The sequence below is a fragment of the Zonotrichia leucophrys genome, chromosome 8, assembly GCF_028769735.1.
Source record: "Zonotrichia leucophrys gambelii isolate GWCS_2022_RI chromosome 8, RI_Zleu_2.0, whole genome shotgun sequence".
In the NCBI taxonomy this organism is placed as follows: Eukaryota; Metazoa; Chordata; class Aves; order Passeriformes; family Passerellidae; genus Zonotrichia; species Zonotrichia leucophrys.
In genome coordinates this window covers 22,123,176-22,148,802 of record NC_088178.1, presented here as the reverse complement: position 1 = coordinate 22,148,802, position 25,627 = coordinate 22,123,176, and the positions used below count along the sequence as shown (strand labels likewise).

Genomic DNA, 25,627 nt, shown 5'->3' with positions numbered 1-25,627 from the left:
ATTTCTTCGAGGGGAAGGGAGGAATTAAATTTTCCGTCGAAGTCATGACAAAATCTCCCGTGCTCGCAGCGAGCAGGGAGTCGAGACAATGGTGACATCGCGGTCGCAGGGCTTGGGAACTGTGGCAATTGTGGGAATTGTGGCAATTCAGCAAGAACGGAGCAGAGGCGCTGCCCCGGCCCGGACGGGCGCAGCCCCCGCTCTCGGAGCCCCTTCCCCGCTGCTCTGAGCGCCGCAGCCCCGCAGAGTTCGCCGGCTTTGGGGCTGATTTTTGTCCCCCGGGGTTGATGTTTGTGCTCCCGACCGGGCTCTGAGGGGCGAGGAGGGGCTTCCAGGGGGGCCGCTGAATTTTGGGAAGCGTCGCCAGCCGGCTGCTCGCCGTGCCCCGCTGCGAGTCGTTGTGATCAGTCGTTGTGCCACACTCGGGGGGCGGTGGCACTGCTGGTGGCCACTGCAGGGACACCTCAAAACAAGCACGAAGGGACACTCCGCGTTGTTTGTGCGGGGTGATGCCCTGGCCAGCCCGGGGTCGGGTCCCCGAAAAACGCACCCGAAAAGAGAAAAGAGATCGCGGCGATCAGCGCGCTGAGTTTCGCCCAATCGGTTTCGCGGCCAAGAGCGGGTGGATGGTTTCGAGGGTGCGGGAGAAACACGGGGCGAGGGGCGCTCCTCGCTCCTGGGGGCCAGCGGCACGAATAGGCTGGAATAGATTTCAATGGGTTCACCCCCTCCCTCTCTTTCCCGAGACGATCACTTGGTACCCCATAACCTCTGCTTAAAAAAAAAAAAAAAAAAAATAAATATATGCAATAAAAATAAATACAAGAAAGTGGCACTTGGAACCTTCTGGTGTCCCGAGCCAGACCGATCCCTTTTTTTTCTTTTTTTTTTTTCTTTTGGTCAGAATTTGTACAAAATATCAAGCTCAAATTAAAAGGTCCTCTCCCCCCCTCTTATTCTTTCTTGTTCCCTTAATTCCTGTCTAAACGGTTTTGCTCTGGGAGAAGAAATCTTTTCTATAGGAGGGAGAGAGGAAAAAAAAAACCTTCAAGAAGAGAAGGGTATTATTGTTTTAATCCTCTTACCCGCAGTCATTTTAAAACAGGGTGTTTTGGAGCCTGAAATGGCGTCTCGTCTCCCAATCCCATCCTAAATCCTCCTGGGCTGGGAGAGAATCTAAAGGCAAGGAACTGGCATCTATTAGCAATCTCTCTAAAGGCTTTAAACTGCTCTTTCTGCTGCGAAGGCATGGCAAAGCTGAAAAGCAAATACAACCACCGCTCCAGTTAGTGAGCTCTGCCAGATAACCAGCCCGGCCGCTGGACGGGAAGGTACCTGCGAAAATCCCGCAGAGAGAGTAAAAAGGGAAAGAAAAAGAAATGCACGGAAAGGAAAAGCTGGTTTTCCCCTTTTTACATACCGAAAGAAAGAAAAAAAGTATTTCGGGGGAAAAAGTATGAAATAAAAATCATGAGCGGGGAGGTGCGTTAAGCGCTCGTTCCTCGCCCGTCGGAGCTCCGCGGGGTCCCCCCGTGCCCGCTGTCCCTGCCCGGCTCCCCGGGCCCGGCAGGGCCGCCCGTGCGCTCCCGGCTGAGCTTTCCCGACGGGGCGGGCGGCGAATCCCTCGCCCAGCGCTCCTCTGAGCTCCTTCCACCGCTGCTGTTTTATTTCTCCGCGTTGTGACTGTGCCCGTTCCCCCAACATTTAAAGAGTACTGGAGGGGTGCAGCCGCAAAGCCGGGGCAGCGGGGCGGCCGGGAGCAGGGTGGGGGGCCGCGGTCGCTGTGTAATTAAATTGGGAGATTATCCCCCACCAGCATCCCCACCCAGGGGCCGTCGGGGGAGAGGGGAACGTCAGGGTCTGATCCAGCGCGGTGCTGAGCGGGGGGCGCGGGCAGAGGCAGGCTTGGCTTCCCTTTCCTGTGCCCGGCGGACCCCATCACCCCCCCGGCCCTGGCTCCAGCCCTCCTCCCTCCACCGGCATCCCGTCCGCTTCCAGGGATTTAATTAGGCGTTTACACCTCGGCTTGGAGTAAATGACTAGTAAGAAGCGCTGGGGGGGGGGTGGGGGGTGTACCAGCAGCCCCGTTTTGATTGACAGGGTGGAGGACCATTGAAAATCTTGCTGGGTAGCTCCCGGGTCGCTATGAAGCTCCTTTTAAAAATCCTTCTGCAATGCTGCCTCCCGGTAGATGGCAGCTCCGCCGGGCGCGCAGGCAGCGCGCAGGCAGCGCGGGCGGATGGAGTAGGGCGGGCCGGGGCGCAGCGCCGCGCTCCCACGCGTGTCCCCGCTCCCACGGCGGGCCGGGAGGCTGCCCCGCCGCCCCAGGTAAGGACCCCCGGGCAGCGCGGCTCCGACGGGGAGAGAAGAGGACTTGGGGGATTGCTTGCGAGGAGGGGGAATCGGTCTGTCCGAGGGGAATGCGCGGCCGGCGGAGGCACCGCTGGCAGGGATGCGCGCACCGCCGAGGAGAAACCCGGCCCGGGCTCCAGCGCAAGTTCTCTATCCTCCTGTCCCTCTTTATTTCCTTTTTCTTTATTATTTTTCTTGTTTATTTGAAGTATACCGCGCTTTAAAAAAAAAAAAAAAAATGAAAGAAAGAAAAACAAACCCAAACTACCGCGAAAGAAAAATAATTCAAACCCCCACGAGCTCGGGGCCGCGTTCCTATCGACTCCCAGTGCCAGCCCGCTCCGGTGCGGGTTTGGGCAGCTGGCGGGGTGCGAGGGTTGTAACCCGGCTCGGGGAGCGGTGGGGGACGCGCATCCCTCCGAGAGCCGGGCTCCGTTGGAGGAGAGCGCAACTTTCTCTCTATTTACATAACGATGTTTTAGTAAACTGCGTAGCCTGGGGAGAGCTGCCGAGGGCTGAAACAGCCCCGAAAGGGGCCGGGGACGGTGGCCATGGCCCCGCTCGGGGTGGCTCCTGGTTTGGTTTTTCTTTCTGGCGCGGCTGGAAGTTGAGTGCGGAAGGGACGGCAAGGGAGGGCAAGATGCCGGCAGCGCTAGGAAACCTCTCTAGGACAAATCGCACCCCTACATCACCCCGCTGCGAGGTTAGACGGCAGAACGGATGGGGAGCCCCCCATAAGGAGCGGGCAGGCCGGTCTTTGCGGCCCCCCTGCATACTCCCTCTTTAAGGGGTGTATAAATCCCGGACCTGCGCTGTCAGCCCTTCTTGATAAATTAAGGGCTTCGCAGTCGAAACCTATTTACACCTCCATTATAGGGCTAACCAAATGGGGATCCGCATGCATATTTTTACCGCGAGAGATCTCATACATCTCCGCCAGAGTCGCCCCTCGGGCCATGGGATAACAGATAGAGAAGGGGGGTGGGCTGTGCTCCGCCGCGGCCAGCACTTGAGCGGAACAAAGTCCGTGTCCCCCCTCGGTGCTGGCTGCCCGGGGCACCCGGGACCCGCTCCTCTTGCAGGGACAAGGAGAGGGCGAGGGTGACCTCCCGAAAGCCTTGCGGGGACCGGACACACAGGCTGCTAGAGCCCAAAGCAAGGCCCTCGGGAACTTTCTCCTCCGATGGAAGTGGGGTTTGACTGCGACACTCGCAGTGCCTGCCCCTTTATTTGCGGAGAGAAGGGACAAGAAGAGCCCCATACGGAGCCGGTCGGTCTCCGCGGTCCGTGGCTTTTCCCGGCTGCGCTTTCCATTTATTTCCCGGAGCCTCGGGGGAAAAAGGGGTCAGCGCATCTCGGGACAGGTCCTTGGTGTCCCCGAGGGTCTCCTGGGTGAGGCCGTCAGCAGAAAGGAGGGAGGGGGCAGCATCCCCCGTTTCCCGGCGGGATTCCCGCACCGAGCGCTGCCCGCTCCCTTCGGAAACGAAACGCGGCCGGAGCGAGGTGGTACCGCAGCCGCAACCCGGGGAGGGCTCGGCCCAACACCCCCGGCCCTGGCTGGCCTTTGCGGGGCTGTCCCCGCAGCCTCCGCTCCGGCCGGCCGCGCTCCGCTGTGTCCCGCATTCCGCCTCTGCCGGGGAAAAGAAATGTCCCCGCTCCGCCTCGTCCCGTCCCCTCCGGCGGCCCCCTCCAGTTCCACTTGGTTAGCTCAAGTTTTCCATGTAAATGACAGTAATAAATATCTAATCATGTCCCGCAGCTATCGGCGGCTCGCCGAGCAGCCGGCATTAATGAGACATCCAGGGGAAGTGGGGAAAAGGAGAGGCGGGGGGAAGAATAAAGAGGAAAGTTTTTCCGCTCTCCCTGAGATGGTTTCTAGAGGCGAGGCCCGGCCGGGGTGACGGGGGCATGAGAGGAGCCCCTTGCTCCTCCGGAACGAGCCCGACTGTGGGGTCGCGTTCAGGTTCGAACCTGTCCCCTCTAATTAACCTTATCCCCAAAATCCCAGCGGTTCCCCGCGAGGGAGGGCGAGTCCGGCCGCATCCCCGGGATGGGCGCTGCTGTCCCGAAAGCCCCGCGGTGCTGCGTGTGCCCATCCCTGCCGCGATTCCCGAACAATTAACGGAGCTGCGATGGGCTCTGAATGCTGATGCTGGGCCGAGCGGGGAAGGCTGCGGCTGAAATTAAACCATGAGAGTTGGATTTGTTCGCCTAACGCTAAACAAATGGACTGATTACCTTCTTTCCAAACGCATCAGTCATACTACATTAAGTAGCAGAGAGCTAATTATCCCAATTAGGAGGCTGATTTATAATTAATGGCTTGGACCAAGTGATAATTGGATGTTAATGGATAACAGTTTTGTCTGAAGTAGCCTCCCGCTTCCCCCAAGGCAGGGCTGGAGGGCTCGGGGTTTATTTACCCTCTCCCTCCCTCACCTCTGCGCGGAACGCAAAGCGAAAGAGAAGCGAAATGTGCTCGTAGCTGGGTGGGGTGGGACCCTCCTCGGGCTGGGGGAGCCGCTGGACACTTCCCAGCCTGCCCGGGTACCTTCAGCACCCAGCTTCCCCGGCTTTTCAAGCAATTTCTGCTGCTTTTTTCCCCTCTTCTCCCTGAGTTTCGAAGCCATGGACAACTGACCCTGCTGGGAGCATCATCACCTGCAGGACGTGGGTGGTGTTCTCGATGAGGGGCAAACCCCTAACCCTAGAGCTCCACGGGGTGCCCTAGTGCAGATCAGGCTTTTCCTCTACCCTGCCCGTCCCAGGGAGAGCAGGATGGGACTCACGCTGAGGATGGGAGGTTTTCCACCCTCCCTGGCCCACACCCCCTTGCAGTGGCTGGCAGAGGGTAAATCTGTGCTTTCTCACTGCTCTGTTTCTCCTGAGCACATCTCAGAACTGGCTTGCTCACTGTTTAGCTTATCCCTTCCGTGTTCACTTTTCACCCATGAGTAAGTTGGTGCAAGTCAATCCCACTTCCTTGTTTGCCCCAGCCAGAGAGACTTGGAGCTACAACCCTTTGGCTTTTGGGTTGTGTTTCTAGGTTCAGTTTTTCCATTCTAACTGAGAACTGCAATGGACATAAAATTCCTGAAAGGGTAAGAGTGTCTTCAACCCTGAGTTACCCCGTGACTGATGAGAGGTTGTATTAAATTGTGCCAACATAGTGCAAAAATATACCCAAAATTGTACTGCCAGTACAGAGAAAGATGGTTTAGATCAGCTTTCCAAATTTGCATGCTAATTTAAAGAGATCTTGGTGTCTAAATGGGAGATTCTCCTCATGTTCGCACACATGAGAAGTGATATTATTGCCAAATCAGAAGGCACAGCTCTGTTTCACGGAGTTGGTGTAAATGTTGCTTTTCCTTAGTGCCAGTGTCGCTGCCTGCACCAAAGAAACAGAGTCAGAGGAGCTTCCCACAAATCACAGAAGGGCAGGCTTGCCAGGCAAGTTTTGCACAATATAGTTGCAGAGGGAGTGACTGCAGTGGCTTTGGTTCCCAGTGTCTTTATCCTTTAAAAGAATATTTTGCTGAGAAAGAGAGAAATCAGATGAAAAGAAGCCAGAGTGAAGAGTTTATTTTTCCTCTGTTATTTTCACAACCAGCCCTGACAAAACAAAGCTGCTGCAGAGAAGGTCCTGGACCAGCTCTTCTGATATAAATCCCTGCAGGTTTTACTGGTTACACTACAGGTAAACTGTTCAGCTAGAACTAGTCCACATTTTCTAAGATTCCAGTGGTTTTCTAGGGGCATCTCAAAATTCAGCTTGTCAAGTTGAAAATGCTTGTACTGAGGCACTGACGAATGTCAGCTGTACTTAAACCCTTTCAAAAGGTTGAGTGTTGGTTTCCAGAGCTTGTGTCTGAACAGAATGTTTATAGCTGCCTTGCTTCATTTGGAAAAACATAGGAATAGGAAAAATGCTGAGAACAGGGGTTCAATAAATCCCAAATTTTCCAATCCTATACAGCTACTAATAAACTAATCTACTTTGGGGGAATTTCCATCAAAATGTGCCGGTGGAGAATTTGGAAATGTAGCCAAATAGTCAAGAATTAATTCATGGTGCACTGGGGTTAGCCAAACCCTGGGTCTTTTACCGTCATTTTCACTCTAGGAGTTATTGAAATGGATTTTTTTTTTTCCTTTTAACTTCATTAGGTTTTGGATCAGACTTCTTCTGTTTCCTAAAGCAGTTCTGGTGGAATTAGAGCTTATGGGAAGGAGAGAGTCTGGGAGCAGGATGGACCAGCAGTCCTCCGAAGGGAGGGAAATGGATATTTACACCAGGAGTTGTGGGCGGCTGGCACAGCTCTCTTAGGACCAGCAGCAGCCTCTATATACGGCCTGAGCAAATACTGAGTGAGAAATGCTGCTGTAAAACTGAAAGTGTGGGTGTGATGCTTGGGAGCTCCAGTAGGATCTTCCAAAGAAAGAGTCATAGTTGCACTGGGGGAGATGAGCTGATGGATCTCACCAGGGAGGGAATGTTCTTCCCGAGGGAAATTTGGTGTTTCCAGCCGTGCCGAGCTCCGGGCAGAGCGAGCAGGGAGCAGCTCTGGGAGCTCTTGGCGTGTGTTTTTTGTCCCGAGGTGGGTGAATGTGCCTCTGCTGAGGGGCTGCAGCTCCCCACAAAACCCAACAGAAGTTCAGCAGCTCTGCCTGCTTTACAGCACGCGGCTCTTCAGAGCACAGATCACCTGCTGGTGGCCAAAGTACACTGCTTGCCTTGGCAGCACGCTGAGTTCGGTGCAGGGATCCAAAGGCTTACGGGAAGGGAAGCCTTGCGTGTGCCGGTGGTGCTCCCCAGCCCCTGGCACTGCTGCCACTAACTCTGTTTTGTGGCCCTGGTTTAAGGTGGCACAAGTGTTTCCCCCACCCCAGCCCCTCCTTATAAAAGCCGCTGAGCTCAAGCATCTTTTTTAGTGGTAGGATTTGTGTTACCACTTGCAGAGAAGAAAAACTTAAAACTTCTGATTTATTCTTTTAAGGTATTAGAAGTCCCTCACAATTGCATGGCTTGTAGAGCTGCCTTTCAGGAGTTTTTTTCCTTTTAAACCAAAGTAGGATTGTCTGTCATTTTGCCTTATAGCTGATTTAAGTGTGAGCAGGAGCAGTTGCCATCCTGTGTTTTGTGGCTGTTGTTTGGAGTGCTGCAAGAATCATCTGCAGAGGCAGGGTCCAGCTGAACGTGCAGAAACATCCTGAGTTCCGCTCTCAGCTTCTGTTGCTCTCAAGCTTTGCTTGCTCTTTCTATCTCTCAAAATCACCTTCAGGCAGAATTGCACTTGGCACCATAACCTCACACCCCTCCATCTGATCAGCTGAAAGAGCCCCTAGGAAAGTCCTTTTGTGCCAGCAGGGTTAAACGCCAGCAGTGTGGCAGGAACCTCTGCATTTCACAGACACGCTGCTCCCCTCCTCGTGTGGGTGCCAAACTCCCTCAGCTTAACACCCAGAATATAGAGCTTCAGATTTTTACTTTCTACTTGATAAATAGTGGTGGTGGGGAGAGAAATCACCATCCCTGTTTGCCTCATCCCTGTGCCTGCCCATTGAGCCCAGCATCTGGGCTGAGGCATTACCCAGGGCAAGCCTGCATTCCCTCCTGCCAGCCTGGATGGCAGCACCTGGGAGCAGCAGGAGAGGAGCTGGGAATGCCTTAAACTGCCTCAGGAAATCTTTACAAAGCTTATCTGTGCGTTTCTTGCAGGGTTTGATCTCCCTTGTTAGGGCTCAGGGTTAGATTGTCAGATCAGCGTCGTGGTTGTGGTGTTCAGGATAGACACAGGAGGGGTCACAGGCTTAAAAACATATTTTGACACAGAACTGTAGATCCTTGTCTTTTTAATGAGACTGTCATGGGTAAAATCCTCCAGGATATTGCTCCATCTTTCCAGGGATGGGAGATTCCTGAACCAGAAGTCCCAGGAGGCTGCCTTCCAAGACAGTCAGTTTGCACATGGGAACAATCTGCAATCAAATATGCTGCAGGCAAAAGCTGTTTTGGGGGCAGAGAGCAAGCAGGGAGCCACCCTCATGCTTCCAGCAGCCCTGGGAAAGGGCAGAGTTTGGTTTGGAAAATTCCCCTTGCCAGTGTTAGGGAAAACAAAATGATGCTTCTCGAGGAAGCCTTTTCCACAGAAGCGAGGTGAAGGACTGAGCAGGTACTTTGTTGTTTTTCTTTTTATAAAAATACACCAAAAATAAACCCTTTAAGCAATTTGTGAATTCAGCAGTTTGATTGCAGGGTGGTTTAGGTTAGTCCAAGTTGTGAGTTCAGGGCAGTGCAGAGGCAGAGATGCTGTGGGGTCTGCAGAGGGGAGAGCAGCACAGGAACACGCAAGCCTGGCTGCAGCGGGATGCGAGCGCGTTCCGTATCCACGGATGTGCAGCTGCAGCAGCAGCCTTGGCACAGCTGGGATGCAGGGCTCAGTTTCCATTCTGCTGTTAATGACAGCAAATCTTAAATGCATGATTTTTTGTTGTTATTGTTGACTGATCTGGAAGCAGAACGAGATGAGAAACGAGAGTCAAAGTGATCTTGGTATCAAGAGCTTCTCTTTTTCCAGGAAAACACTTCAATGTAATTTCCAAGAGCTTCCACTGAGGTCTGAGTGCTGCTCTGAAGGGGAGAAGGGAGATTTGTCCTGTTTTGATCTGTCAGCACTGTTTGTCTCATACAAACTACAACAAGCAAGGGATTTTGCACTGCAGTGATGTTCAGTGGTGCCACTCCTGGCTCTACACTGCAAACTGCTGGGCTCCAAGCCCTGAAACTTACACCCCACTCAAAAACAGAGCCTTCAGGGATGTCTTTATTTTATTTTCTTTATTTTGTACCTGTAAAGCCTGCCCTCTGAAGAATTCCTCTGCAAACAGAGGCATTGGAAAGTCTTTTGCCAAGAAGTGTCTAATCAGTCACTTAATTCCGTTATCTTTTGGGTGGAAAACGATGATTTAACGAAAGCCTTAATAAAAATCACAGCAAATTATGTGAGTTACCCCTGTCAGCCAAGCCCTGTTACCTCAGCTGCTCACAACCTGGTTTGAGAATTTCTAGGGTCCTGCAACAAAACTTTCTTGTCCCAGCAGGATGCTCTGAGGTTTGTTTTGCAAAAATTCCAAGCCCTCTTGCATCCTGTTATGTTTCCACTGCAGATAGATGAGCGTTACAAACACAGTTGCTGTGCTCATCATCAGCGCAGCCTCAGAGTCAGTTATTTGACAAGGTCTTCCCAAAACTGGTGACACTGTCCCTAACTGGAACTATTTCCAGATTTCAGCTGCTAGCAGTCCTCCTGGTTTTAAGAAAAAATATCTATTTATACCAAGGGCATTGGGAATAGCTGAGTGTGAGCTGCAGGAATTGGTGTAATTGGTCAGGTTTGGCTTTTGGTGCATTGTCACGTAGGTTTAACTAGATCCTGCCTAATTACCATCTCTCTCTGCACTTCAAAATTAACTTTATTTAAATCCAGGAGTGTTCACAGGGGTAAAAATATTTCAGGCAGATTAGAAATGCAGAGTCTTGCAGGGTTTTTTTTGGGAGCTGTTCTTAGTGCCTTATTTCAGTTACAAGAAAAGTCTTTTGGAAGCCTGTTTTTATAGTGCATGCTGCTCTCAGACTTTGACATTTGAATGAGGAACTGTGATGTGTTACAGTATTTCAAATTATCAATATTTCATCCACTACAAAGATGAAATTGTTTCCTTAGATACTTGGTAATCACACCTGAGGAACAAAACTCATTTATAACATGTTGTTTATTATCTTACAATATTTTGGGCCTTTATATATCTAAAAGATTTAGGGATATAAAAAAAAGAGATTGAAGAAAACCTCTTGCTAAGATCCTTTATTCATAACCCCCCAGGTATATAATTCATTTAGTACCAAATACATATAAACCCAATGTCTGTCTATAGAGTGAGCCTGTTTTCCTAGAATGTGAGTTACACAGAATCAAAGATTTGTTATTTATCTTTCTGATTTGAAGTGTTCCTGAATAAGGAATTAAAACATAAAATCATAACCCAGAACAGCTCTGGGGGAGGTGAGGGGGAATATTCTGCTGTGATTCTATTTTCAATGATGTTTTTTCCAGTGGTAATAAGGAGGAAAGGATGTTACAGCACAAACCATTTGCTGTTTTTCCCCTGTTAGTAATGAGCAGTGGGTTCCTGTGCTTTGCATAAACACCAGCAGTGATTTGTAGCACCTTTGCAGGTGTTTAAGCTGAGGACCACAACTTTCCTTTTACCTGACAGGGCTATTCCTATTTTTTTCTGTCACCTGCAGAAGCCTGAACACCAATCAAGTGCACCAGACTTCTGTTTCATGCTTGATTTTCTTTTTTAACTGATCTTTTCCTTATGCTCAAGCTGTGCCTTGCATCAGGGCACAGACCCGAGGCTGTGCCACACTCTTCCAAACTTTCAATGAATCTGTGCTGGATCTCTCCACAAGCAATTAATTGTACTGTTGAAATTCCCTTCTAAAAGTGACTTCCCAAAGTCCAGATTTTACTTTTTTTTTTTTTTTTTTTTTTTACAGCTTATTTCCCACATAAAGCTTATTTCCCACATAAAGAAGGCCTCATACACCTTCTCTACCATCGCCAACCCTCCCATTTCTGGGACAGCTTTGATGAAGTGATAAAGAAACACCCCATGGTGCCCACCAGTCAAAAGCAGACTGGCATCCTCTTCTTGAAACCTCTAGGATTCCTAGTTATTCAGTATTTCTAACTCACAGGTTTTATTACCCCGTTCTTTATGATGGCACCTGAGAGTCTCGTGTAGATCAATGAATTTAGTCTCAGTATTTCTTTGGATTTGGGATAACTCACTGTTTGGAGGGAAAAGGGACAATGGTCCAAAGCCCCTGCAAAGCTGCATGTCCTACATCCAGCCTCATTTCACCTGACAGAGTTTGCTTGAGAAGGGCAAATGTCTTGTTTGATATTTTGGTTTGGTGATTTGTTGGCTTGGTTTTTTTCCTGATAGAAGGGAAAATATGGAATTTTTTTTTGCCAGGTACTTTTCAGAAAACTTCAATACCTCATTTTTTAAATTGTTCTCAGATCTGTCTGAATTCCACATATACAGAAGCCACTAGGAAGGGGGTTTTCAGCTAAGGAGGAAATGCGTGGGTCTCTCTTCACATCTTCTCTCAGGACAGAATTACATGCAGAATTATACAAAATTAGTTGCCAGCTAAATAGGAAAACTTAAAGCCTTGTAGAAAGCCGAGAATATTAAAACCCAGAGTCAGATCTCCCCTGTATGCCATGCTGTTACATGGTGCACCATAAATTGCAGCACTTTTGTGCTGCATGGCTTCAGGGGCACCTGAGGTTTTGAAGACCAGTGCTGGGAAGGATGGATGGGAGCCACGCTGGCTGGAGCTCTGCCCTGGGATAACAGGGCTGCTCTTTCTGGATGGTAAATGTGCAGGTTGTTTTGCACCAGATTGAACAGCAGCAGCTGATTACAGAGTGGTGGGTCCCTGGATTAGTCTGGGAAGGGCAGAATCCTGCATTGCCTGGCCTCAGAGCAATGCAGGAATGGAGAAAGCTGGGTTTCTCATAGACAGCAGCAGTTACAGCTGGGGGAAATCCCACGTGCTGTCTGTGAGGCTGGGTGCTGGCAGGACGCGGCTCCTGAGCTCTGAGAAGTCTGCAGGCTTGGGAAGGAAGATAGGCACAGCATCCATGAGCCTTCCATAGCAAGAACTGAGAGCTATTTTATTTATTGCTATTTCCATAGCAATAAATGAGAGGTGCAAGCCATAGGAGGGCTTTTGACCCTGGGGTGGCAATGGCAGGATTGTACAGACAGGAGGAGGGGGAGCCCCGGCAGGGTCTGGTGCAGGGCATGTGAGGAGAGCTCACAGCCGGTGCTGAGCAATGTGGGGAGCTGGGAGAGGGCTGGATTGGGATGCTGGGGGTGGGAGAGTCTCTGCTGCTGCCCTGAGGGGCCGTGGAAGGAGATGCCACCAGCCCAGGCACTGCCTGCAGCATCCTTTATGCACTGTGCTGAGCAAACGCTGCAGCATCAGCCCACAGGCCCCCACCAGGGCTTTTTTCTCTCACTTACTGTTTTCCTGCACCTTTCCTCAGCTTCCATCTCCTTTCTTCACTGCTCCTAACTCTTCGTTGATCTCTGATGCACAAAATCATGATGAGGAATCCTCTTTCTTTCAGGATGGATCCTGTAACCCTCCCAGCTTATCCACAGCTGCTCAAGCCCATACCCTTCAAGAAAGCAGGAGTTCAAACTTTGCTCTCATCCTGCTCCTGGCTGTGGCTGTTCCTGAGGCCCTCCAGCCACGCAGAGACATAAAAGATGCATTTGCAGATTTTGAAAATTAAAACCATCTATACAGCCAGTGGGAAGGGATCAGCTTATTTGGTTGCTTAATGAAATATAAAGATTATTTTAACCAGTGTAAGCACTATTCGACAGCTTGTGAAACACAGCAGTGGCTTGATGAATGGCTTTCTCCATTAAAAAAAATTGCTGCATGATGTCTTTTAAATATTTAATTTATTGGGGTTGGAGTGAGCTGGGAGCTGACAGTTAAACAGGAGCTATTTGTGGTCTCAGTTAACTTTGCTTACCCGGCTGAACCGTCTCGCTCAGTAAATTCCCTCATTTTTTATACAGAATCTGGGATGATACATTTGCTGCACAACTGAGTAGAAGTTCTGCCTGTTGTCTGCACTGCATCACCAAAGCTGTGATGGGCATTGACTCCCTTCCCGAGTCCACCCCTGCGAGGTCCTTCTCTTTTTTTCTTTTTTCTTTTTTTCTTTTTTCTTTTTTCTTTTTTCTTTTTTCTTTTTTCTTTTTTCTTTTTTCTTTTTTCTTTTCTTTTTTCTTTTTTCTTTTTTCTTTTTTCTTTTTTCTTTTTTCTTTTTTCTTTTTTCTTTTTTTTAAATACGCTTTCTTCCAAGCCACCGGAAAAATGTATACATAAAATCATTTTTTAACAATCAAAACCACCAAAATATTCCTGGAGCAAGTGTTTCAGTGGAAACACTGGGCTGCAGACACAACACCACTGGCAGTGTCCTTGGAAGACTGTATGGTATGGGAAAATTCCCCTCCTCTCCCTCTTCCTTTTTCCTTTAATGTGCCAGCTTGCTGCACAGCCCATGACATGCAAGGGGGATTAGAAGAGAGAAACAGGCATTTCTGTGAGCTGGGAGTCAAAGACGCTTGGCCTCCCACGTATCTCCTGGCAAGGCTGAGCCCGGTGTGGATTCTCCAGCCCCTGTCAGGGACAGAGGTCTGGCAGCAGCCCAGGGCAGTTAATAGGCTCTGTGTCCTCAGATGGTTTTCACAAGACACTCAGGGACTTAACAAGCTTTGAGACCTCCACCCCGCTGGCCAAAGCTGGTGCAGCCAGCCAGCTGGTTCACAAGTGAGGTGGTGAGAGGGGAGGAGGCAGAATGGAGTTGCAGATCTCTGTTTTGCTGCCTGTGTTGGCCAGAAAAGCCAGTCCTGCCCTTGTCTGTGACAGCGAGGCAGTGAACAACTGCATTGGGTGGCATGATGCTCTTGGCAAATGATCCACACCAAGGATGGGTGAGGCTGCACCACAGGTCAGGTGGGAGATGTCCTCTATGGCCATGTCACTGGGACATGTCCCTTAACACATGCCACCACCAGCAAAACTTTGCAGTCCCAGAAAGCGATATCACAGCTGTAATTTCACTGTGAAACCCATCGTGAGGAAAATAGATAAGAATGCCAAAACTCTCTTGATTTGCAAAGTCCATTTCCTTGATCAGAGAACCAGCAAACAATTTTGTCATTGCTTAAATCTTCCCTAAGCTCCATTAGAGCAGAGCTGTGGCATCCTTGTGAGCTTTGGAAAACGTTCATTTTCACATTTTATCTTAGAAGAATGGGGAATCAGCGCAGAGTGGGTGAACAGGCAGACACAAAGCAGATGAAGCTGGCATCAGGGTGTGTCACATCTTTGTGGTATCACCACACCCGGACCTGTCACCCTCCACTGGCACTCAGTGCTGAAATGATGCAGTGGCAGAGCACAAGGGGCTTGGGGAAACAGGAGTGAAGCAGAGTACTAAATTGCAAAATTACGGGTTTGTAATTTCTGCTGCATCTTTGAGAAGACAATCCCAGAACCAGAACTCACATTCATGAGGGTCATCCTTGGGCTGGCAGAGTGTTTCACCAAACTCAGCTGCTTGTTTCCCTCCCCTGTTCCTGGGCACCACAGTGCAGAGATGCTTGTGATGGTGAAGCCATGAGATGCCCCAGACCCTGCTGTGCTAAATTCAGCTGCTTTTTAAGGAACTCCTGCTTGGTTTCTGGCTGTTACACAAGGTCACTTCATGTTTGTACTTCTTACATCAAGGTGGAAAGAGCAGGAGTTCAGAGCAGGAGGGGCAGTGGCACCAACTCATTTCCATCTCTGCCTCGTCACTGTGAGTCTGTCCCTCCATGGTATAAATAATTTATGGACAAATACAAAGGTCTTTTTGCAGTACAGAAAATACAGCAGATAATTGCTCTTCCAAGTTTTCACATTCCTCCTAAAACCATGGGCATTTCTCCTGAAATCATCACCTCCCTCCAGTGTTTAAATTGCTTTCTAAGAGGTTGCCTGAAAAGATGTCTGCTTTCCTTAAGTTAGTCCGGCTGAGCTTCTTTCCCTGAGCGTTTGTTCATTGCACTGACTTTCCAGATGGTGACTTGCTGATGTAAACGGTGGTTTAAAAAATTTATTTTGTGGCTCATGTTTCACAACTTCCTTTCTGATGTCTTACAAACTGCAGAAACGACATCCTGGAGGCCCTCAGTCATTTACAACAGGGATGAATGAAGCATTGCTTGGCTTTTGAGATCAATATTAGCTCAGTTTTACAGATGGTCTGTAAGGAAAAAGAGCTTGAAGTTTCACGCAGAGCCCACACTAGAAAAAAAAAAAGCCATTAGTTTTCTGAAATAATTTCCTTGATATTGAGCTATGAAATGTCAGTATTTATTGCAAAACTTATTCCCCCTTTAGCCATAACATTTTTGGTGCTATTATGGTGCAGATTTATCTTCTTTTTCATCACATGCTCTTTTCTCACCCCCCCTCCCCACCATGCCATTTGTGTTTTCTTAAGAAGACCTGCTAGAAAAATGAATAATGAATGGAAGCAAATTATAAATGAGTGAGTTCAGATGAGAAACATTATTTGACGTTCCAGTGGACTATCTGTAATCTATTACTATTTGTAATGGATTACAAATAGTCCACTGTAGGCAGTGATAGGGGCAAAATCCCAGCTAGCCCTGGGATAGAGCTAGGACAATGCATTAAAAGTCACTGTAATATGATAAACTATATTGTGGCATGCAAAAAAATTAATTTCCCATATTTTGATCAGCATGAGTGAGATATAGTCAGATTCTGGGCTTTAAGTTTGGAAGCTGGACTTGTGTTGATGGTGCTTCAGGTGTACAGGAGATATTTCCATTCCTGTCTCAGAACCTGCTGGAGCTGCAAGGTTAAACACGAGCTTTGCATGCCGCACTTCAATTCTGAGCTCAGCGTTTCCAAAGCTCTGCTGAGCCACCAGGCAGCTGGAGCAGCATGTCCCTAAGCCCCTGGGTGTTGTTTTTCAGGTTCATATCAGATGCAGCACTTTGGAGTGAACGGGTACTTGCTGCACGCCGTGAACTCGCTGAGTGCCATGTACAATCTGCACCAGCAGGCAGCACAGCAGATTCTGGGCTTTACGTTTGGAAGCTGGACTTGTGTTGATGGTGCTTCAGGTGTACAGGAGATGTTTCCATTCCTGTCTCAGAACCTGCTGGAGCTGAGATGTCAGCCACAAGCCTTGCATGCAGCACTTCAGTTCTGAGCTCAGCGTTTCCAGAGCTCTGCTGAGCCACCAGGCAGCTGGATCAGCAGGTCCCTAAGTCTCCCTGGGTGTTGTTTTCCAGGTTGATGTCAGGATGCAGCACTATGGAGTGAACGGGTACTCGCTGCACGCCATGAACTCGCTGAGCGCCATGTACAACCTGCACCAGCAGGCAGCCCAGCAGGCCCAGCACGCCCCCGACTACCGGCCCTCCGTGCACGCCCTCACCCTGGCTGAGAGACTGGCTGGTAAGAACAACCCGTGGCAAGTGCCCTCGCCGGCTCTAAAAACCCCACGCCCAAAAAAAAAACCCAAACAAAAACCCCCCAAAAAACAACAACGAAAAAAGCCGCACGCACAAAGAAACCAAAAATCCCAGCGCAAAAAAAGAATCCTTGTTGCTTGCATTGAGTGGAGCTCTTCTGATGTGTGAGAGGGCCAAGGGGCATGGTGTGCTCCTCAGTGCTGTCCCTGTGGGCAGGCTCTCAGGTGACACCTGCCCTCCCGTGTGTTCTGGCACCCTGCTTCAACCGGTCTCAGACAGCTGGGAAGCTCAGGGGAGACGGGATGTGGCTCCACTATATGGGATTGAAAAGAGAAAATTAAAAAGACACCAAAATGTCTTTTTAACAAGTGAACAGAAAACAGCAAAGAATTTCCCTTTGTTGTTAGTAAATAAGGGCAGAGTGAACATAATCATGAAGAATGGAATTATCTTCCCTGACTGCCTACAAATATATATCTGTTCTAGGATAGCTTTCTAGTTGTCTGATATTAAAGTCTAAAAAAAAATAATTGAGGAGTTCCTTCCAGTCTAGAGTTGGTGGGAGAAATTACCTGTCCAGACAGCCTTGGTGGGCTAAATTTCATAAATAACAGCTTAAACCAAAATAAGGATGCAGAAGTTTCAGGAAGGTCCTCCCAGGTAGGCAGTCCACAAAGGCATGATGAGAAAGGTCTTGGACTCTTTGGATCAGTGAGCCACAACTGGCTGTCAGATCTTTGTGCCAGCAATGTTCCGTTACCCAGCTGCTATTTGCGACCTTCTTAGCATGGTTCTAAGTGGCCTGTGGGATCTTTGGGGTGGCACAGGGCAGAGCAGGAGTCACTGTCCTCATCAATAAACAACCAAAGTGGAATCAAAGAGAGCTGGACTCTTCTCCTGGATGTGCTGCTGGGCTGCAGAGTGATGGGGAGAGCACTGTCCTTGTCCTGGTCATCCATCCCCTTGTTCCCTGCCCCTTTTCACTGTGCAGGTTTTAGATGGGAGCAGATGGCCCTGAGCTCTGCAATGCACCTTGCAGACCCTGCATCTCAAGGTGCCCCTTTCCTAACTGCAAGGACCTCTTGAAAGATGTTTGTGATCTCTATCTTTTACAGTAGAGCACGGAGGACTTAATGTTTTTGGCCCTAACTAGGCTAAAGCAGAGGAAGATTAAAAAAAAGAATAAAAAAAACTATTCTCATATTCTTGACCAGAAGATTAAATTGGTTTCCTGACCTCTTATCTTTAAAATTAATAACCCACCTGGAAGACTTTCCAGATTAAATCCCACAGTCCCCTTGTCTGCTTATCATTGGCAGTGTAGGCATTATATACCTACGAGCTGTTTCCTTTGCAGTTGCCTCACATTCTGTTACTTCTGAATATCTTTCAGTGCAGGTTATAGATCTCATTTGCCTTCCAGGGACAGTCAGAATAAAGCAGCACAAAAGCAAATGACCTTAAGTCAGAAAACAGAGGTTTCTGGTGGTAACTGCAAAGCCTCACCTGCAATTTATATTCTCCTTCTTGCACAAAGCCTGAAAACATAGTTAAAACAGTAAAATAATTGCTGGTTGCCTCTCGCTGGAGTGGCCAAACTTAATGCATGAGCTGCCGCCTCTGGGGAGCTGGTAGGTGTAACCTCTACTCTAGAAATTTGGGAATATTCCAGCCTGCAGGTAGGGTGTTTAGGTAGGGTGTTTAACCAGTGCCCTTTCTCCTGTTTTTGTGTACTTGAAACACAAATGTTGGCTTTTATAAACGTTTCAGGGCAGCTTCAGTTTCATTTCTTGTGCTGGAATATCCCTTCTCCTCGCCTGGCTGCTCCGTGAGCTGTGCCTGGATGCACAAGGATGGTCCCACTGCCTCCCCAGGGGCAGCTTTATCACCAACATTTGAACTCCCCAAGGAGCTCTGATTCCTCAAACACAAAATTCTCTTGTATGCAACCAGCACTATATTGCTGAAGACCTTTAGCCTGCTCACATCTCTGCCAGGCTGCCAAAACCACGCAGCTCTGGCAGTGCCCCAGAAGGGCGCTGCGAGTGCTGACCTAGAATGGAACAGCTGGAAGTTCTGGAAGAGGAATGTTTGAGCAGTGCAAAGCTGATTTGCTACGCTCGTTAGCCAGTGGGTCTGGGGCCTGGCTGTGTGGTGCTGGGGGACAGCAGGTTTTTGTTTGCTGTTTGGATTCGTGTCACGACGCTCGTGACAAAAGCACAAACAAACAGCAGCCAGAGCCTTCACCGGGCTTTGCTTTGCTCCCAAAGTGCCAGCTTTGCTCCCTGCTCTGCTGTTTTCCTGTGTGTTCATTCCTCCCTTCTACTGGAAGTCACATTCTTAACCGAATTAAAAATGATACCAGACACTGCTCTTTCTGCATTTCCTCTATGAGAGCAAACCTCTTGCCAGACGGTTTCATTCCAGGGCTGTAGCACAGCATGTCCCAACTTGCATAATAAAGGGTGGGTTTTTTTCATTTTCAAGTAACTTATTTTCATTGATTTAAGATCTTTCTACTCCCACTAACTGTTGTGCAATAATAACCCCTCTGGTAAAATAATAAGCCCTTTACTGTTAGCCTCAGATTTCCCCCAGTCTGAATTTCTTCTCTGCCCTCAATTTTCCAAGCTTGGTTTGCAAAGTCAGACCTTGTGAGTAGGTGCTCTGCTGAGAAGAGCTCAGCACATGAGCTCTGGGCTTGCAACCAGTAGGGCTGGACGTGGCCTTGGCTGCTGTTTCCACCCCAGATGCTGCAGAGTGTCCGTGCTCAGTGAAGGATATGCTTTGGAGCAAAATGCACAAAAGCACATGAGATTAAATGCTCTCTGAACTGGAGCCCAGAACAGCTCTCCAATATCATGCCTTGAAGACTGCAGTGAGCCATACAAAGACATTAAAAAAGTACAAGAATGAATGCCCCCACATTCATTTTTAATTGTGTTTCTTAATGGAAGGTGCTTATGCCCTGGTAGGGTCTGGGCATCTGCATGTTCTGCCCTGCTGATGTAGAAGCAGATTGAGTTATTTCAGCCAAATTCAGCACTGGAGTCTCAAGAGCTTTCACAGCTGTCACAGAAAGAGGCTCTCTCTCCAGAACAGGCTTTTAGAATCATTTGATGGTTTGGGCTGGAAGTGATCTCAAAGGTCATCTAGCTTTAACCCCTCTGCTATGATTTTACCTCTTTGGACACCTCAGCTAACCAGTAAGATTCATATGTATGTGTTTCACTAGCTCCAAAGCAATGGAAAAAACATTCCATAGCTCTGTCTGATGTTAGCAAGTGCTTTATTCGACTGTCAGCGTACAAATTCCAATAATTAAATTGGCCACTTTCCTTGTCTTCCAACGGCTGTACATTTCAAGACATCATTTTGGAGGCACGTTATGGATCCCAGCACCGCAAACAGAGGCGGAGCCGCACGGCCTTCACCGCCCAGCAGCTGGAGGCCCTGGAGAAGACCTTCCAGAAGACCCACTACCCAGATGTGGTGATGAGAGAGCGGCTGGCCATGTGCACAAACCTGCCTGAGGCCAGGGTCCAGGTACTGATACGCTGGGGGTTTGCCAGTGGGGATGTTTACAAGAACACAGCCGGGCTCCCAGAGGGCTGACAGCTCCCTCGACCTTCCAGGATTCTTGCAGTGCAAGCAAAGATTTTGGGGCAGTAAAGTTGTCAAAGGCAGGGGCAGGGAGGGTAAAATTATTCAAAGTCACACATCTGCTTAAGAAACTTCTAATCCACGCGCACATTTTTTAAATTTAGGGTTGTCTGAAGTGTGCGCTGGTTTTCATTTGTTCTTTCACATTTCTTAGGGGGAAATTTTAAAAACAGCAACAGAAGTCTATTTATTTATTTAATTGTGAGGCTTTTCTGGCTTTCTCAAAAAAGTAGAGACCCAAGTAATTCCAGCTGCTCTTTTCCACCAGTGTCAATATTTGTAACATCTCAGGCCAAGGTTTGGGTTTGCTTTTTGTTTTTGTTTGCTTTTTAGTTTCAATTAGTGAAATGTGCTGGTTCATAACCTGCTGGTGAAGCAGTTCTTGTCTTTTAAAAGGCAAATATTTTTAACTGTGAAGAAAAAAAGTTATGGAAAAAAAATTGTTCATTTATGCAAGCATCAGGGCATTTTGATCTAAAAAATTGTTTGTCCCCTTATCTAAGCAAGAAAACAACAAACACGATTTGCTAATATATTTCTTCTAATACATGTCTACTGATTTAGGTTAAAAAAACAATGAATTCTCTCCTCCTTTCCTAAATGCAGTTCCCAGACAACAGCTTATGCCTGTAATGACTTACTTTGAGTGTTGCCATCATAGTTTTTATACACTTATAACCAAATTGTTTTAGAAACTTAACAGACTGTAAGCCAATGTAATGTCATCAGACATTACAGCTGCAAGATATTCTTTTTGGATGAGGTGCCTAACCAATTTAGGGAAAAAAAACTAAAAAAAACCCAAAAAATAGCAGTGGAGGCTGTTAAAGAATCAGTTTAGAGGCTGGATATTTTTTAGTCTGTTTGAAATGTTATTTGTAGATTCACTGAAAACAGTCGAGCTCTAAGGTCCAGCAAAGTGGAATGGCCTTGGGCGCAGTGGGCTTGCAGCACCTCATTGCTTGGTGTTCCCCTGAAGCTCTGGGGCTGAGTGATGCTGAATTTGGCCCTGAGCAGGGCTCTCACTGGTTTTTCTCCCTTGCTGTTCATGGCACGGAAGGTCTGGTTCAAGAACCGGCGAGCCAAATTCCGGAAGAAGCAGCGCAGCCTGCAGAAGGAGCAGCTGCAGAAGCAGAAGGACTGTGAGGGGAGCCACAGCGAGGGAAAGATGGAGCCCCCTGTGCTGGAGACCCAGGCTCCCACCCCGGACACTGAGAAGGTCCAGAGCCTCCCCAGCGAGGTGGGCACCGACCTCAACCTGACCCTGTCGGAGCAGTCTGCCAGCGAGTCGGCACCCGAGGACCAGACCGACAGGGAGGAGGAGTTCAAGAGCACCTTGGATGAGGCCAAAGTGGACAAGAGCCCTGGTGTGGACAGCAAGGCTTTGAACTGCAAGAGAGCCAGCCCAAAAGCAGGTGAGGGGCAGCGTCTTGGTGGGGGTCAGTGTCAGGACCTGGCAGGCTGGTGGTCAGGACCCCTGTCCAAGGGGGATGCTGGCGGTTGGGTATGGTCCCATATTCCCTGTGGAGTGGGTGCTCATGGATAGGCTGCCCAGGCTTGTCCTGTTGTCCTCAGCATGGAACAGGCCCCAGAGAGGGCAGGATGTCCATTTATACCTACAAACATCGCACCAAAGTGCGCTTTAGCTCATGTTTTGTGGAGGGTGTACCCAGGAAATAGTGGAAATCAGTGGGTAAAGCCTGCTAGGATTGGAAATACTGCCCCTGTTGACAGTATGTAGTGGAAGTGGGATACCATGTAGTAGGCGTCGTGTAGGGCAATGTCTAATGAGGAGTTTGCTAAGACAATCCCTGTTAGTCCTCCGATGGTGAATAGGAAGATGAATCCTCGGGCTCGCAGTATTGGGGGATCTCATTTGATTGTGCCTCCATGGAGTGTGGCTAGTCAGCTGAACACTTCGATGCTGCACTGAAAGAGCAAAGACCTGCTCCAGTTAGGTCTTGGGGAGAGCAGTGCCCAGCAACAGCAAAGCTCAGCCCCATTTCTACACTCTGAGGTGCCAGGTATAGGAAGGGCACACATTGAGCTCTCATGAGCTGTCACACCCTCTCTCATTTGCAAGAGACAAGCTTGCTTCTGCCCAAGCCTTTCTGGGGTGTGAATAATCACCAGCTTATGCAGCCTGCAGGAATAACCCCCATCCCCTCTGTCTCCTGCCGTAGAGTCCCCTCTCAGCACGACTGTGACGCCTTCATCCAGCAGTGGCCTGGCTCAGACTCACTCCTACTCCTCCTCGCCCCTGAGCCTCTTCCGCCTGCAGGAGCAGTTCCGCCAGCACATGGCAGCCACCAACAACTTGGTCCATTACTCCTCCTTCGAAATGGGGACACCGTCCGCCATGCCCTACTTGGGCATGAACGTCAACATGGCCCCGCTGAGCTCCCTGCACTGTCAGTCCTATTACCAGTCGCTGTCCCACGCTCAGCAGGTCTGGTCCTCCCCCATCCTGCAGGCCTCCAGCTCCCTGCCGAGCCTGAACAGTAAAACCACCAGCATTGAGAACCTGAGGCTCCGGGCCAAGCAGCACGCGGCGTCCCTGGGGCTGGACACCCTCCCCAACTGACTGCCCTGAGAAGGTGCCCCAGGGGCTGGCACCACTCCTGGCACTCCTCGGATCCCCAGCACCCCCACCTCTTCTGGAGTGAGGTGCTCCCTTGCAGGGAAAACTTTGTGTTTATTAACGTCCTGTTAGCACCATGGTTGCGTCAGACATTGCTACTGGCCTGGTCTTCGCTAAATATTTAATGAGGAAGGGGGAGAGGATCTGTGTTTAGACAGATGAACTGTGCTCTGGACTGCCATGGGTTCAGCCTGTAACGTTCAGGAGGAGCCCCCTCTCCTCATCCCTCGATAAGGTGCCAACTGTGTTTTATTCATCTTTTGTTTTGTTGCTGTTGTTACGTTCTTTGGGGGAAGAAAGAGTCCTGCTTCATCTTGTATATAGTTTAAAATGTTGGCAGCACCCATCATCTGTGTGTTACTGTCAGTGTTACAGAACTGTGACTTCTTTTGCTTTTATTCCCCTTTCCTTTTCGATTTTAGTAGCTAGGATCAGAGTTACAAAACAGCCATCACCTCGACCTCAGCTGGTAGCTAGTTGCTCTTCTTGGGTCAGCGTCCTAAAGGTGTTCATGAGGAAGAGACATGATCGTGCACTTCACCCCTACATTCTCCCTTCTCTGCTGAAGCTAATTTTTTAACAACTGGGAAATGATCTGAAGGTGAATTTCCTGTTTAAGCACTTCCTATAAGGCAAGCATTTTTCTTTTTAATAGCACTTGCTCAAAGAGGACAAAATATTGGCCAAACGCTGCGGGCTGGGAGCAAATGAAGGCCAAATTTGCAGATTATTTTTGATCTATATTGTTTCTTCTTTGATCTTCAGAGAAGTGTAAACTTTATTTACAAGTTACAGGGTTTTCTTTTTGGAGAGCATTTTGGTCTTTGGTAATAGATAGTAATAAAAATTTCATATGGACTCTTGGTGTGTTCACACACCATGAACTTTATGGTTCTTTGACAGAAAACTTGATTAATGCAAGCTGTGTCCAGGAAAAAATCTCTGATCACCAAATTCTGTTCTCAAGCCCTCAGTCCAGAAAGTGTTATCAAGTGAAAATGTAACAAGTGAAAATGCTGAACTGCTGGAGGCAAAGCAGGTGTAAGCAGGGGTTTTATATCTCTTGGAAGCTGAGGGGGGATAGATGAACTTGCCAAAAATGCAGGGTTTGCAAGTAACCAAAATTCACCAGCTTCAGAATTAATGCACTGAACAGTTTCAGTCTCATTTCATTGGAATGACCCATCATTCACCCTTGGATGGTTTTCCTTGTTGAGAAAGGAATGTTTCTGCCAATTTAAATCACTTTTTTTCCCTTTTTTTTGTGCCTAACCAAATCCAAATAAACATTTTTGACTCACTGCTATTCCTCTGAGCATTAAGGAGGGATGATATTCAGATTTCATCTCTAACATTGCCTAGGATCAAAAAATCCAGAGTGACTCTGGGGCAGGTGGTATGTTTGTATCCCAAGAGCATCAACTGGGGGTGCCACTGACAGCCTGGGCAGGTCTGTGCTGTCTCTCTGAAAATAATCAGAATTTATTTAACCTGAAGTGTAGACCCATAGCCACCCAAGTGTGGCCCCTCTCACTCCCACCTTGCTTCATACTGGGGGTAAAATTACCTATTTTAAAGTCGAGGGAAAGAGTGATTTCAGCTAAATTATTTCTTCTTGAAAAACCATCCAATTCCCACAAATAGAGATGTAAGACCAGCTGTTTGATGGGAAATAATGATTTATCCCTCATAAAGTTGTAGCAGGAGCAGACCTTGGGAGGGGGAAGCTCATCAGCTGCCCCAGCTTCCAAGGAAAATGGAGTGTCTTCCATAAATATTTCTGTTGTGCCAAACACTTCAGTTTGGGGCTTTTCTCTCATGCTTTAGTTTTCCTGACTGTGTCAAATCAGCCGCCGTGACCGGCAGAATTCTCCACTTTGCCAAAACCAAATGTATTTGTAGGAAGCAGATTTTTGGCTGCCGCTTTCAAAGGAGCCTGAGTAAATTAAAACCACCAAAGCACATTTACTCTGTCCAGAAAGAAAGTCCCAGCTTTCAATTTTTGCTGTCTGTCACCCAAGCCAGGGACACCCAAACAAAGCTTTAATTTTCCTCCTCCGTCCTCAAAAGGCTTTATTTACCTATATTTTTTTCTGTGCCCTGCTGACCTCTGCACCACTCTGGGCTGTGGAGTTGCTTTACCAGAGCAGGGAAAACACAGATTTAATGAGCACCACTTCTGATGTTGTTCCCTGGTGCCAGTGAACAAGTGAGGTAATTGGGTGTGAGATCAGATCTGCACTTGAGCTTTTTTTAATTAATTAAGATGCTCATAAACTGCAGCTCATGTCAGTGGTGTGTTAGGCAGAAAGCATGGGGTTGCAGTCACTCTTGCAGCATCCCAGGTAGCACAGGCATCTCTTCTGTGCCCTTGGGGCTGGAAAGGGAGGCATCAGCTCCCACCAGGGCACACACAGCCTGACCATGGCTCATGATGGTACCAGAGCATCTGCCACAGGAGGGTCAGAACACCTGGATTTATGGCCTGCTCCTGCAAGGCAAGGACACAGAGCACAGGAGATAAGCTTGATCCAGCACTAGATTTGCCATGATCCTCTGGAGGGAGACAAGACCTTCCCCACTGAGCCAAGGAGGGAAACTCTTCCCTGTGCCTTGATGCAAAAATTCATTTTAACGTTTGCAGCCTTCACACATCTCAACTGACCCTGGAGCCTGACCCTTTCATCCCTGTGTTCTGCTGATCTCCTTCCTCACAGAGCCTTGGAGCTGCTACCAGGAACTTCACTAGTGGAGCATCTCTCACCCCATTAAAAACCAGCATTGGGGTGAGGCCAGCACAGCTCA

General features: G+C 48.6%; 1 protein-coding gene across 1 annotated transcript; it reads left to right on the top strand.

Moving 5' to 3' along the window:
- Positions 1–2,207: 2,207 nt before the first annotated feature.
- DMBX1 (diencephalon/mesencephalon homeobox 1) lies at positions 2,208–23,668 on the top strand. Its single transcript, XM_064719683.1, has 5 exons — positions 2,208–2,328; positions 16,336–16,501; positions 19,886–20,064; positions 21,242–21,596; positions 22,365–23,668. Exons 2-5 carry the CDS (start codon positions 16,348–16,350, stop codon positions 22,763–22,765), a joined length of 1,089 nt encoding a protein of 362 aa, XP_064575753.1. The 5' UTR covers positions 2,208–2,328; positions 16,336–16,347; the 3' UTR covers positions 22,766–23,668.
- The last annotated feature ends 1,959 nt before the right edge of the window (positions 23,669–25,627 follow it).

Bases quoted from the DNA above. Each gene is read 5' to 3' on its own strand.
- DMBX1 (XM_064719683.1), top strand. From the start codon at position 16,348: ATGCAGCACTATGGAGTGAACGGGTACTCGCTGCACGCCATGAACTCG. The intron at 16,502-19,885 runs GTAAGAACAACC...GTACATTTCAAG, and splicing joins CCTGGCTGAGAGACTGGCTG to ACATCATTTTGGAGGCACGT. The intron at 21,597-22,364 runs GTGAGGGGCAGC...CTCCTGCCGTAG, and splicing joins GAGAGCCAGCCCAAAAGCAG to AGTCCCCTCTCAGCACGACT.